The following is a 14,269-nucleotide window of genomic DNA, read 5'->3' as shown; positions in this document are numbered from 1 at the left end:
ATAAAATATCTAGGAATAAACCTACCTAAGGAGACAAAAGACCTGTATGCAGAAAACTATAAGACACTGATGAAAGAAATTAAAGATGATACAAATAGATGGAGAGATATACCATGCTCCTGGATTGGAAGAATCAATATTGTGAAAATGACTCTACTACCGAAAGCAATCTACAGATTCAATGCAATCCCTATCAAACTACCAATGGCATTTTTCACAGAACTAGAACAAAAAATTTCAAAATTTGTTTGGAAAAACAAAAGGCCCCGAATAGCTAAAGCAATCTTGAGAACGAAAAACGGAGCTGGAGGAATCAGGCTCCCTGACTTCAGACTATACTACAAAGCTACAGTAATTAAGACAGTCTGGTACTGGCATAAAAACAGAAAGATAGATCAGTGGATCAGGATAGAAAGCCCAGAGATAAACCCACGCACATATGGCCAACTTATCTTTGATAAAGGAGGCAGGAATGTACAGTGGAGAAAGGACAGCCTCTTCAATAAGTGGTGCTGGGAAAACTGGACAGGGACATGTAAAAGTTTGAGATTAGATCATTCCCTAGCACCATACACAAAAATAAGCTCAAAATGGATTAAAGACCTAAATGTAAGGCCAGAAACTATCAAACTCTTAGAGGAAAACATAGGTAGAACACTCTATGACATAAATCACAGCAAGATCCTTTTGGACCCACCTCCTAGAGAAATGGAAATAAAAACAAAGATAAACAAATGGGACCTAATGAAACTTCAAAGCTTTTGCACAGCAAAGGAAACCATAAAGAAGACCAAAAGACAACCCTCAGAATGGGAGAAAATATTTGCAAATGAAGCAACTGACAAAGGATTAATCTCCAAAATTTATAAACAGCTCATGCAGCTCAATAGCAAAAAAACAGACAACCCAATCCAAAAATGGGCAGAAGACTTAAATAGGCATTTCTCCAAAGAAGATATACAGACTGCCAACAAACACATGAAAGAATGCTCAACATCATTAATCATTAGAGAAATGCAAATCAAAACTACAATGAGATATCATCTCACACCAGTCAGAATGGCCATCATCAAGAAATCTAGAAACAATAAATGCTGGAGAGGGTGTGGAGAAAAGGGAACACTCTTGCACTGCTGGTGGGAATGTGAATTGGTACAGCCACTATGGAGAACGGTATGGAGGTTCCTTAAAAAACTACAAATAGAACTACCATATGACCCAGCAATCCCACTACTGGGCATATACCCTGAGATAACCATAATTCAAAAAGAGACATGTACCAAAATGTTCATTGCAGCTCTATTCACAATATCCCGGAGCTGGAAACAACCTAAGTGTCCATCATCGGATGAATGGATAAAGAAGATGTGGCACATATATACAATGGAATATTACTCAGCCATAAAAAGAAACGAAACTGAGCTATTTGTAATGAGGTGGATAGACCTAGAGTCTGTCATACAGAGTGAAGTTAGTCAGAAAGAGAAAGACAAATACCGTATGCTAACACATATATACGGAATTTAAAAAAAAAATGTCATGAAGAACCTAGGGGCAAAACGGGAATGAAGACGCAGACCTACTTGAGAATGGACTTGAGGATATGGGGAGGGGGAAGGGTGGGCTGTGACAAGGCGAAAGAGAGGCATGGACGTGTATACACTACCAAACGTAAGGTAGATAGATAGTGGGAAGCAGCCGCAGAGCACAGGGAGATCAGCTCGGTGCTTTGTGACCGCCTGGAGGGGTGGGATGGGGAGGGTGGGAGGGAGGGAGATGCATGAGGGAAGGGATGTGGGAACAGATGTATATGTATGACTGATTCACTTTGTTATAAAGCAGAAACTAATTAAAAAAATAAATAAATAAACTTTAAAAAAAAAAAAAAAAAAAAAAAAAGTCTTCATAATTTGGTCCCTGCCCATATGACCATTTTTACCTCATACCTCTCTCTGCATACAATTTCTATAGCAACAGTATAGGAACAGTATTTCATACTGTTCCCTTTATACGCTGTTCCGGTTGTGTTTCCATACATTTGCTCATGTTGTTCCTTTTGTCTACCAATCTCTACTCCTTCTCTTACCCAGCTCACCTCCCCCAATCTCAATTATTTATGACCTGGCAAAGCTACCACCTCCTCTAGAAAGTCTTTTCTGAAAGTTCAGGCAGAGCTGAGTTGGATAATTCTCTTCTCTATTCTCTTATTCTGTGCATCGCTTTCACTTAGCACACTATAAGTTCCTCTATAGTGATCATCACAAAAATCAGCACAGATACATACAAAGAATTAAAATAATAGGTATGTGCATACATTACGTGTGCCCCATCCTAGCCCATGAGGCCTTTGAGAACACAAACGATAAATTATTCATATTTGTAATCCCACTTCCTAGCCCAGTACTGACAACTGATTCTCAACAAATGTTCTGTTAAATGAAGGTGACTAAGAGAAAAGAGAGTTTACAAAAATAAATCAAAAAAAAGATAAAAGACTTCCTTGTCACATTCCTTCATCATGGCTCTGGTCCTGCTCATATTTGGGCAGTTACATTGACTTCTTTAATTCTAGAGGGTTCTAGTTAAAAATAACTCCAAATAAGCAATTTATTCCCTACCAGCCAGAAAAATTAATTCTACTGAGAAACTGTCCTGTTCGTGACATCAGATCTCTTACTTTATCACCAAAAGTACATTTTAAAAAAGATAGGCCATGTGTAATCTCCATCAGGTAAATGGAGAATAAGAAGGGACAACAAAACCAAGCAGCAAATAAAATAAACTTGGCAGCATCATGACCTTTATTACATGGAAAATTACTTACATGAAGCAGCAACACAGCAGCAAGAAAAGACTGTCCTTGACAGTACCCAATGTCTTCGTCATAGACAGAGTAGGCCTAGAGAAAAGATGGAAAGAAATAAGTATCATAAACATTCACAGAGTTTAACCTAAGTGCTAGCTCACATCAAGCTGCTGCTTGTTCTTATCCCTGGACTGTCCACCACAATTTCACTGATCCCTCAATTTGGATGTGTGAGCCATTAGCACAGTGGGATCCCTCAAAGAGGCTGTACATTTCCTAAAGCAATTCTAGATGTACCATTATCCCCAGGTTCATCTTTAGAATCTGGAATAAAGAGATGCTCAGAGCACCCAAATTAATTTTTAAAGATCCATTATGGTTTGTGGTCAGGCAAATGAGACTGTGGGAGGCAGAAGCAAATAGTGGAAGAGGGAGGGAAGGTTCTACAGTTGATGTGGGAATTCTAATGCACCATACGGGGGAAACCTTAATGCTGTGAGAGTGCAGTGCAGATCCCCTAACCTAACAGAAAAAAAAAAAAATCACTCTCTCTAGCCTCTACATGTTCTCAGACACCTTCTAAACTACTCTTGCACTTTCCAGAGGCTAAAGGGTGATTCCTCCCATCTATACCACTAGGGCAAACCAGAAACTTTTAGTATTGCCCTGCATTTTTAGCAGAAGGGCTGGGAGAGAGCCTCTTGCCACACACGCCACACACTATCATGAAATGTTCTGGCTATTTACCATCTTCAACATCATTCTAACCAGGCCGCTAGTACAGAGCCAGAGGCCCATTCACAGGAAATACAGTATCCCTAGAGAAGCAGCTATCATACAATTCAACTTAGTATTCACCTTAGTCTTTATAGGAAAGGAAATAAGGTTGTATGCTTAATACTTCAAACTGCTGAGATTACCATTTTTTTAAAAAAAACACCCTGTTCAAGTTTTTAAGAGGTTGAATCAATTACAGTAGGCAGACCATGCTGATCAAAGACTATAGTATAGGAATTAGTAAGGTTTTGCTGTAAAAGTCCAAATAGTAAATATTTTAGGCTTTGAAGGACACTTACATATTTGTATATTGTTTTTCTTTTCTTAAACAACCCCTTACAATATAAAAACCGTTTGTGGCTTTTGTGGATTAAGGGTAGTACTAAGTCAGACAGCGTAGGCTATAGTTTCCTGATCCCTGATTTAGAACAACAAAAACAAAAATCATTCAGATGCTCCTACATTTATTTTTAAAAGACAAACACCCCAACTGTGCTGTTTAAATCCTGGACATGTATCCCATTCCATGTATCCCACCTATCTGTTGTGCTTCATTAAAGTGAGGGGAATCTCCATTTAATGCACTATGATTTTGTGAGTATAAAAATACTCTCTGGGGCTTCCCTGGTGGCGCAGTGGTTGAGAGTCCACCTGCCGATGCAGGGGACACGAGTTTGTGCCCTGGTCCGGGAAGATCCCACATGCCGCAGAGCGGCTGGGCCCGTGAGCCATGGCCACTGAGCCTGCGCATCCGGAGCCTGTGCTCTGCAACAGGAGAGGCCACAACAGTGAGAGGCCCGCGTACCGCAAAAAACAAAAAACAAAAAACAAACAAACAAAAAACCTCTCTGTCCAGGGCAGTGGTTATCAAAGATAAATACGAATGGTTACCATAGGGAGGGTAAGTGGGGTATCTCCCATATGCCAAGGTAGTCAGAGTACAAGGACTAGAACTCTTTTTTTACTTAAAAAAACTTTATTGAAATATAGCTTACATTCAGTGAAATGCATATCTTTTAATTTCACAATTCTTTGAGTCATTTATGTAACCCCATCATTATAGAGTATTTCCATCATTCTAGAATGTTCCTCTTGCCTCTTTGCAGTCAAACCATCTCCACCCCAGGCCACCAGTAATCTGATTTTTTTCACAATTTATTATTAGCTTTGCTTTTTTTTTTTTTTTGCTGGGTACGCGGGCCTCTCACTGTTGTGGCCTCTCCCCTTGCAGAGCACAGGCTCCGGACGCGCAGGCTCAGCGGCCATGGCTCACGGGCCCAGCCACTCCGCGTCATGTGGGATCTTCCCAGACCGGGGCACAAATCAGTGTCCACTGCATCGGCAGGCGGACTCTCAACCACTGCTCCACCAGGGAAGCACCAGCTTTGCATTTTTTTTTTTTTTTTTTTTTTTTTTTTTTGCTGTACGCGGGCCTCTCACTGCTGTGGCCTCTCCCGTTGCGGAGCACAGGCTCCGGACACACAGGCTCCGCGGCCATGGCTCGCGGGCCCAGCCGCTCCGCGGCATGTGGGATCTTCCGGGATAGGGGCACGAACCCGTGTCCCCTGCATCGGCAGGCGGACTCTCAACCACTGCGCCACCAGGGAAGCCCCAGCTTTGCATTTTTAAAAGAATTTCATATAAGTGGATTAATATAATATATACTCTTTTGTGTCTGGCCTCTTTCACTCAGCATAATGTTTCTGAGATTCTTCCATGTTGTTGCATGCATCAGTAGTTCATCCCTTTTAATCAGTGGGTAGTATTCCACTGTATGAACATACCACAATTGGTCTATCCATTCTCCCACTGATGAACATTTGGGTTTTTTTCCAGTTTGGAGCTAGTACAAATAAAGCTGGTTTGTATACACAAGGCTTTGTGTGTACATAGGTTTTCATTTCCCTTGGGTAAATACTGAGGAGTGGAGGTTCACGGTTCAAACGATAGGGGTATGTTTAAGTTTATAAGATATTGCCAAATTATTTTGCAAGGTGGTTGTTCAATTATTGCATCCACACCAGCAAAATATAAGAGTATTCACTACTTCAGATCCTTGTCAATACTTGACATTGCCAGTCTTTTTCCTTTTATTAATTCCTGTGGTTTTGACTTAAATTTCTCTGATGGCTAATGACATAGAGCATATTATCATGTGCTTTTAGGCAATTGATACATATTCTTTTGTGATTATGTCATCAAGTTCTTGCTCATTTGTTTAACTGGGCTGTTCATCTTATTATTGCTGATTCATGGGAGTTCTTTATACATTCTGTTGACAAGATCATTGTCTGTCATATGTATTACCAATATTTTCTCCCAGTGTGTGACCTGCCTTTTCATGCTCTTAATGGTGTCTTTTGAAGTACTACTGTTATCTTTTAACCTTCTTCTGCCAATGTTGATATTATGACACTCTCTTCTAATAAGAGAAAAATTATATCATGGAATCATTAGCTAAGGAATTTGAAAGAAGCTTTTCTTCATTATAACCAGTTTCCAGAGCTCAGCCTAATTTTAGAAACTGAAAGATGGGTTAGCATCCTTTTACTTATTTAATTTTCTTTGATTTATATAGTTATGAGTCCTTATTTATACTTTTATCCAGAGCTCATGGGTGTGTATGTGTGTGTGTGTGTGTGTGAGTTAGGGTGGAGGGAGAGTTACAGAGAGAAAAGAGAAGGAAAAAATAACAAAGAAAGGGGAAAGTTTCTAATACTATCCCTATTTAGTGCATTCCTGATGGTGCTCCATCACTTCCTTTTCCATGAACAAGGAACTTTGAGATCTGTTGATAAGAGATTATGTCACATATATTTTCAAGGCTTCCCTTACCCATAAAAGATGTCTAAGTTGAGGATTCCTTAAAACTGGAGATCTCTAAAGTCAATCATGCTTCATCAACCCTGACAAAACTTTGACAAATGTTTGATCCATCTTTATATATTTCATGTTTACTGAGAAGTGTGCTATTTATATGCTCGTTTGTGTTACAAGAGAAGTCCAATATAAAATGAAGGTCCACAACACACCAAAGAAGGGATGAACTCAGTGACCTCACAAACTATTCTCTAACTGGAGAGCAGAGAACAAAAGTGCAAATCAGCAATGTATTGATCTTACTTTCTAATTGTGTTATGGCTTTGGATTAGGTTAGCAACAAAAATGACTTTTCAGAGGTCACATACTAAATTTGATTTTATGCTTCACAGGTTGAAAAACACAATGCTCTAGCAAGTTCTTTCCCTTGGAGTTCTTCTAAGCACTGTTTGGCTTTATTCTAAGCCTTCTGTGAGTTGAACCAAATCCTTTCCCTCTATCTGAAACTTGCCTCTCTTTGCACCATACCTCTCCCCACTCCTCATTTTAATTGTTTTTCTGGCCAGATGCCTGCTTTCAGACTGACTTTCAAAAACCATCTGAGTACCACTTCTATAATGGAGGAGTAATTCCTACTGGACCAACCTTCCCCCTGGTAACAAATTTAAACTATATCGAGACAAATATATAAAACAACTATCTGAAGGCATTGAACAAAAAAGCAGGAAGAAACTGGAGGGGAAAATAAACTTGGATGAAGGGAATGACACTGGGTAAAATTCTCATTCTTTATGGCTTTTGCTGGAGGTCATGCAGCAGTGTGGATGGCTAAAACTTGGATATAAAACTGTAGACTTATTCGTTTGAAGAACCAGGGAACAGATTGGGGTGACCATAACAGCTAGAAAGCGAGAGTGGAAACACTAGAAAAAAAAAGTAACAGAAGAGAAGCTTTTACTACACTTAGTGTAAAAGTATTTACAATATCCAAGACAAGGTAAAACTGATACATATATAGACAAATAATTAATTGAACAAAATAAAAAGTCTAGAAGTAGAGCCACACTCATACAGTCATTTAATTTCAACAAAGTTACTAAGATAATACATTGAGGAAAGGAAAAATTTTTATATATGTAAAAATGTAAATACATAAAAACTGTTTCGACAAATGTGCTCAAACAATTGGATATCCATATGGGGGAAATAAATGAACCTTGATCCCTACTTCACTTCATATGCAAAAATTAATTCTAGATGTACTATGCTCCTAAACATAAAACTAAAACTATAAAGCTACTCAGTGAAAACAAAGAACATCTTTGTAACTTGGTAAATGCAAAGGTTTCTTAGCCAGGGCACAGACACATTAACTACTAAAAAAATAAACTGATACAGTAGACATCATCAAAATTTAGAAACCTCCACTGATAAAAGGACACCATTAAGAAAATAAATAGGTAAACCACAGACTGGAAAATATTTGCAAATATATCTAAACATAAAGTCTTGAATCAGAATATATAAAGAACTCCTACAACTCAATGTCAAACAATCTAAGTTAAAAATGGACAGAAGATATGAAAAGACACTTTACAAAGAAATATCTATGAATGGGCAATAGGAACGTGGCCAAGTGTAGAGGAGATGAAAACGGTGGATTAAGGAGGATGTGGAACTCACCTCTCCCCATGAACACATCAAAAACACATCTACTTGTGGAACAACTGTCACTGACAACTAACTGGACACTGGCAGAAAGACTCCTGTACAACCAAGACTGTAAGAAAGATCCACAAAGAATTGAGTAGGAAGGGAAGGGAAGTGATCAGGTTGGGACCTGTGCCACTAAGAGGAGACTCAGAGGAAAAGGGAGATTACATGAGTAGAGATCCTCCCTGGAGAGTGAGTGATGTGAGCCACATACTGGGTGCCACAGCCTTGGGGACCAACACAGGAAAGACAAGCTCCTTGGCTGATTGGAGGGCCAATGGGACTAACAGGAGGGCTGTGAAAAGACTGGACTTCACTTGTAAGAAGCATGAACATGCTCGCTCCTGAAGCAGGACAGAGAGGGTGGTTTGTAAACTGCTGGTCAGCTTCCTGTGACCACTCCAGTGTGTGCCCCCATTTGAACCAAATGAACATTCTAGCCCTGCTTTCTTCATAGCGCAGCTCCACACTGGGGTGAGGGCTGCCATGGTTGAGGAGGAAGCTTGGCTGTGAGACACAGAGATGGCTCAGACCCAAAGCGGCATCTGAGCAGGCAGAGGGAACGATTATTTACACAGGCAGTATGTCAGAAGCAGTGTGGGTCTCAGACCCCAATTGGACTGCCACAGCCCAAGCCCTGACCTACCCCAAATGCCCACACCAGCACCTCTTGCTCAAACACCATCCCTCTGGGGACAGGGTGCCAGTGCTGGGAAGGGAGAGAGCACATATTGTTCAATTTCATTTGTCTCCAGGTATTTTTAAATTTCCTCTCTGATTTCTTCAGTACCTATTGGTTGTTGAGTAGCATACTGTTTAGCCTTCACATGTTTGTAGTTTTTTGTAGTTTTTTTCTTGTAGTTAATTTCTAGTCTCATATCATTGTGGTCAGAAAAGATGCTTGATATGATTTTAATCTGCTTAAATTTATTAAGACTTGCTTTGTGGCCTAGGGTTAATGTTCCATCTGCACTATCAATTTTTCCATTTATGTTTGTTAATGTTGGCTTTATGTATTTAGGTCTTCCTGTGTTGGGTGCATATATCTTCTTCTTGGACTGATCCCTTTATCATTAAGTAATGTCCTTCTTTGTCTCTTGTTACAGTCTTTGTTTTAAACTATATTTTGTCTGATACAAGTATTGCTAGCCCAGCTTTCTTTTTTTATTTTCATTTTTATGAAATATCTTTTTCCATCCTATCACTTTTACCATCTGTGTCTTTAGATACGAAGTGAGTCTCTTATAGGCAGCATATATGAATCTTACTGTTTTTAAATCCATTCCACCACTCTATGTCTTTTGATTGGAGCATTTAGTCCACTTACATTTAAAGCAGTTCTTGATGGGTATGTCCATATTGCTATTTTGATAACTGTTTTCTGGTTGTTTTGCAGTTCTTTTTTGTTCCTTTATTCTTCTTTTGCTCTCTTCCTTATTGACTTGATTACTATTTTTAGTGTTATGTTTAGATTCCTTTCTCTTTTTTTATGTGTATCTATTATAGATTTTTGGTTTGTGGTTACCATGAGATTCATACATAACAACCTATATATATATACATGATAAGCTGATGATCACTTAAGTTGGAATGCATTTTTACTCACCCATCCCCAACTTTAATGTTTTTGACATGATATTTTACATTTTTTGTTTTGTGTATCCCTTAACTACTTACTGTGGATATAGATGACTTTACTATTTTTTTCTTTTAACTTTTATACTAGCTTTACAAGTGGCTGATTTACTACCTTTATTGTATGTTTGTCTTTATTGATGAGATTTTTCCTTTTGTAATTTTTGTATTTAAATTTATGATCTTTTCTGGTTAGTGAGTTCCCTTTAACATTTCCTGTATAGCTCGTTTAGTGGTGCTCAACTTTTTTAGTTTTTGCTTGTCTGTAAAACTCTTTCTCTCTCTTTCAAATCTGAATGATAACCTTGTTGGGCAGAGTATTTTTTTCTTGTAGATTTTATTCTTTAATCACTTTGAATATATCGTGCCATTTCCTTCTGGCCTGAAAGTTTTTGCTGAAAAGTCAGTTGATAGCCTTATGTATGGGTTTCCTTGTACATAACTCGTTGCTTTTCTCTTGATGCTTTTAAGATTCTCTATCTTTAATTTCTGACATTTTAATTACAATGTATCTTAATGTGGACCTCTTTGGGTCCATCTTGTTTAGGACTCTCTATGCTTCCTGGACCTAGATGTCTGTTTGCTTTCATGGGTTATGGACATTTTCAGCTATTATGTCTTCAAAAAATTTCTCTAAGCCCCTTCTCTCTTCTCTCTCTGGGACTCTATAATGTGAATGTTAGTATGCTTGAGGTTGTCCCATAGGTCTCCTAAACTATCCTCATTTTTAAAAATTATTTCTCCTCTTTTCTGTTCAGCTTAGGTTATTTCTACTACTTTGTCTTCAGTTCGCTGATCTGTTCCTTTGTATCATCTTATCTACTGTTGATTTCTCCTAGTGTATTTATTTGTTCAGCTATTTGGTTCTTCTTTATATTTTCAAACTCTTAAAATTTTCACTGTGTTCACCCATTCTTCTCCTGAGTTTGTTGAACATCTTTATGATTGTTACCTAGAACTTTTTATTGGGTAGATTGCTTACCTCCTCCTTGTTTAGTTCTTTTTCTGAGGTTTTGCCTTGTTCCTTCATTTGGAACATATTCCTCTGCCTCCTAATTCTGCATAATTCTCTGTGTTTATTTCTGTGTATTAGGCAGGTCAGTTATGTTTCCCAATATTTGAGAAGTGGCCTTAGGTAGGAGTTGTCTTATGGGGCACAGCGGCACACTCCCTTCTGGTCACCAGAACTTTATGCTCTAGGGGTATCCCCTATGTGGGACCTTTCTGTTGTGGCAGGGTGCACTGGTAGTCAAGGCTGGCCCCTGACCTGGCTGGCCGCCAGGACCTCCTCATGTGGAGGCTGCCAGCTGGTGGTGGGTGGGGCCAGGTCCTGACAGGGACCTGCAATTTACTTTAAAGTATTAAAATACTTTAAAGTATTCAAATGGATTAATTAACTGATTATAAGGGTAGATGGACAGAGACATATGTGATAAAAAAGTAACAAAATATTATAGAATCTAGGTGACAGGTTTATGGATGTTCACTGTACAAGTCTTTGAGTTTTTCTGTGTATTGGAAAATTTTTTGTATCTTTTGGGGGAAAAAATCTGTGTCTGTATTCTGTCTCTTCTCTCTGGACTATAGACTACTCTTCTGGCTGGGGTCCCAAGAGAACTTTACATATTCATTCAGCAAGTCACTATTTACTGAGCACCTATTATGTAATCAAACATTGTGCTGAGGTAGACACCAAGATGAAAAGATATGGTCTATACTCCTCAGCTCAGAGTCTTGTACAAGAGTTCAGCATGTACAATGGAAAAGTACACAGTGAGATAAGTTCTGATAGTTATATGGAAGATCAGAGGGAAAGGGTGGGTAACCAGGTCATAATGCCAGGAATAGAGACAAAGGCAAGGGAGGCATCTCAGACAAGGTGATACTGTCTTAATCTTAAAGAAGAGGATGTGACCAGAATTGCTGCAAGCCTGGCCTCACATTCTTGAAGGAAGAATACAGACATGCTTTAGGTATGCTGCAGGGAAAAGGCATGTACAAAGGCAGACAGTGCCAGACACTGTGATAAGTGCTTTTCTACATTTTCAATTAATCCTCACAAAGCCTATAAGAAAAGTGACATTTAGAGAGGGTAATTAACTTGGGCAAGGTCACATAGCTAGAGCCAGAATTTGAACCCAAATCTTTTCAAATACAGAGCCTGTACACTTAATACCTTTATTACACCACTGCTATAGATTGTGTTCTCCCAAAATGAAGGCGGGCCTATTTTCTGATTTGCCTTGGGGGTCAAGAGAGATAGGAATAATATTCCATATTCTCAAAAGAAATGACAATCTGACCAAGGGCAGCTTAATATTTTTCAATCCATAACTCATGGGTTTAGGGAAGGAGAACTTTCAATTTCTTTATGTAATATTCATGTTTATTAACATACTGACTACAGGTAAAACTTAGACATGAAAACAGAGATAGCTGTTAACGCTTAATCATGTTGGTGCTAACATTTATATATAATGTAAGTTCTCCTTATTGAAATTAATATGGAAAACACTTAACTTTTTTTGTCTTGTGAAAAACTGTTATGCATCGATAGGGATGCTAACTTTGAAAATAATTTCCCACAGGGTACTGGGACTTTGTTTGCCAGCCCAAAATATACAATAACCACTACTGCTCTTGAATTACCTTAAAATCATTAAGGACTGTTTTTAGTCTTACAGCTAGATTGTCTAAAGACTTATCTACAACCTTATTTCTCCCAAAACACTCTCACACACAAACCTTTATCAGATTGGTACAGGAAATACAGAATGGTGTTTCTCTTTTGTCCCAGAAATAGGCAACATACAGTACTATTTTATCAGACAATCACACTTAAAGATGAAGGAAGGTCAGACTCACAGGAAGAATGAAAAGGAAATCAGAAGATGTTCTCTAACAAGATAGAAAGGCTGCTATGTGGGCATGCAAAAGGGATTAAACTTTTAAAACAGATTCCCATTTAGCTTCTTGGTACTGCTAAAGTACTGCTGTATTTGCTGATTTACTGGCTATCGATAGACAGTAGTTAAGTTCACCAGTTTTAACCATGATAACATTTCGTGTTTCTCCAAACCCTAACCTAAATATTGAGCTGTCACACAACTTAACATAGCTCTAAGGACAATACTGAGAACAGGAAATACTAACTCAGATCTCCTCACTTTAACAGGAGCTTGACATTTATGTAAAGCAATTTGCCATTTATTAGTTAGACAAACTGTTTCATCTATCAGTACAATGAACTTCTGCCAACATGAGGTCAAAACGAACAAACAAACAAACCAGCCTTTGGATTATTGCTCAGTAGCCCTTAAGTGAGTATGTTAGGGAGAAACAAACAAATATAAAATATGTGGAATAAACTCATTTACAAACTGAAAAGAGATCTGTTCTCACAATCTGAGAGACAAAAAAAGAGATACCCAGGAAAGACTATTTTAAAGTAATGCCACAATAAGCTAAATGAAAAGAGATCACAGGGTGACAAGAATCATTAAAACACATGGTTGTCTAAAAGAGATTAGGATAACATTTAAAGAAAAGATTATTTAATACAGCACAAGAATACAAGTGGCTTTTCAAATAACTTTTAGCATTAATTTTTCTAATTGTTAACTAGCCAATAACATTTATTTATCAATAACTACTATCTATTTTTTCAGATATTTATATATATGGTAATTTATTTAACCCTTAAAACAACCTCTGAGGTAAGTACTCTTAATATCCCCATTTTATAGAGGAAGAAACTGAGGCAAAGAGAAAGTAAACAGCTTGTGCCACGTCACCCAGTTAGTAAGCAGCAGGCCAGAATTCAAACTCAGGCAGCTCCAGAGCTCAAGGCCTTAGCTACTGTCACTATACAGTCTCTAGATCTTAACGATTGTTGACATATGTGGCAGAGTTTAGGTGAGCAACAATAAAACCTAATGATAAAACATAAATTTTTCCTTTTGCTATGTATTCAATAAATATTCACAAATTAAACAGAAAGAGAGAACTTTCATTAAAGAATGCAGAGGAATGATAATCACAAAGTTTAGGACAGTGGTTGACGCTGGTGAGGGAACACTGAATCTGAGAGGAGCACCTGGAGTGTTCAAAGATATTGGTAATAATATATTTCCTAAGTTGTATGTACAAGGATGTTTCTCCTATTATTGACTTTTAAAACTCGTAAGTACAAATTATGTTTACTCATTTGAATGTACGATATATTTCATAATTTTTAAAATTTAATTAAAGTTAAAAAAAATTACTTATTAGTAACATTCCATTCAATGGTTTGTGTTAAGATTTCAATTTGGGTGACATCTCTAGACTATAACTATATGAAAGACACACACTGAGCTTCACTGGGGTTTAATATAATGATTAAAATAGTGAAACAGACAACCAATGGAAAGTTCTCTTCATGGAGAAAACTGTATATATGTACAGTAGATTCTCATTACTTACAGTAGATATGTTCTATGAAGTTTCTGCAAACACTGAATTAGCAGATACTCAACC

At 38.0% G+C, this 14,269-nt stretch overlaps 1 protein-coding gene across 3 annotated transcripts in view; it reads right to left on the bottom strand.

Moving 5' to 3' along the window:
* The window catches only part of RABGAP1L (RAB GTPase activating protein 1 like), a 700,878-nt gene that overhangs the window by 252,819 nt on the left and 433,790 nt on the right, over positions 1-14,269 (bottom strand). For all 3 annotated transcript variants that reach the window (XM_081224264.1, XM_081224266.1, XM_081224265.1), the window contains exon 15: positions 2,825-2,899. In XM_081224264.1, coding sequence (XP_081080390.1) covers positions 2,825-2,899 — 75 coding nt within the window. The remainder of the gene's footprint in view (positions 1-2,824; positions 2,900-14,269) is intronic.

This window comes from Mesoplodon bidens (assembly GCF_964165515.1).
Source record: "Mesoplodon bidens genome assembly, chromosome: 2".
NCBI lineage: Eukaryota > Metazoa > Chordata > Mammalia > Artiodactyla > Ziphiidae > Mesoplodon > Mesoplodon bidens.
Note: the sequence above shows the minus strand (reverse complement) of the source record. Positions and strands in the feature narration are given on the sequence as shown.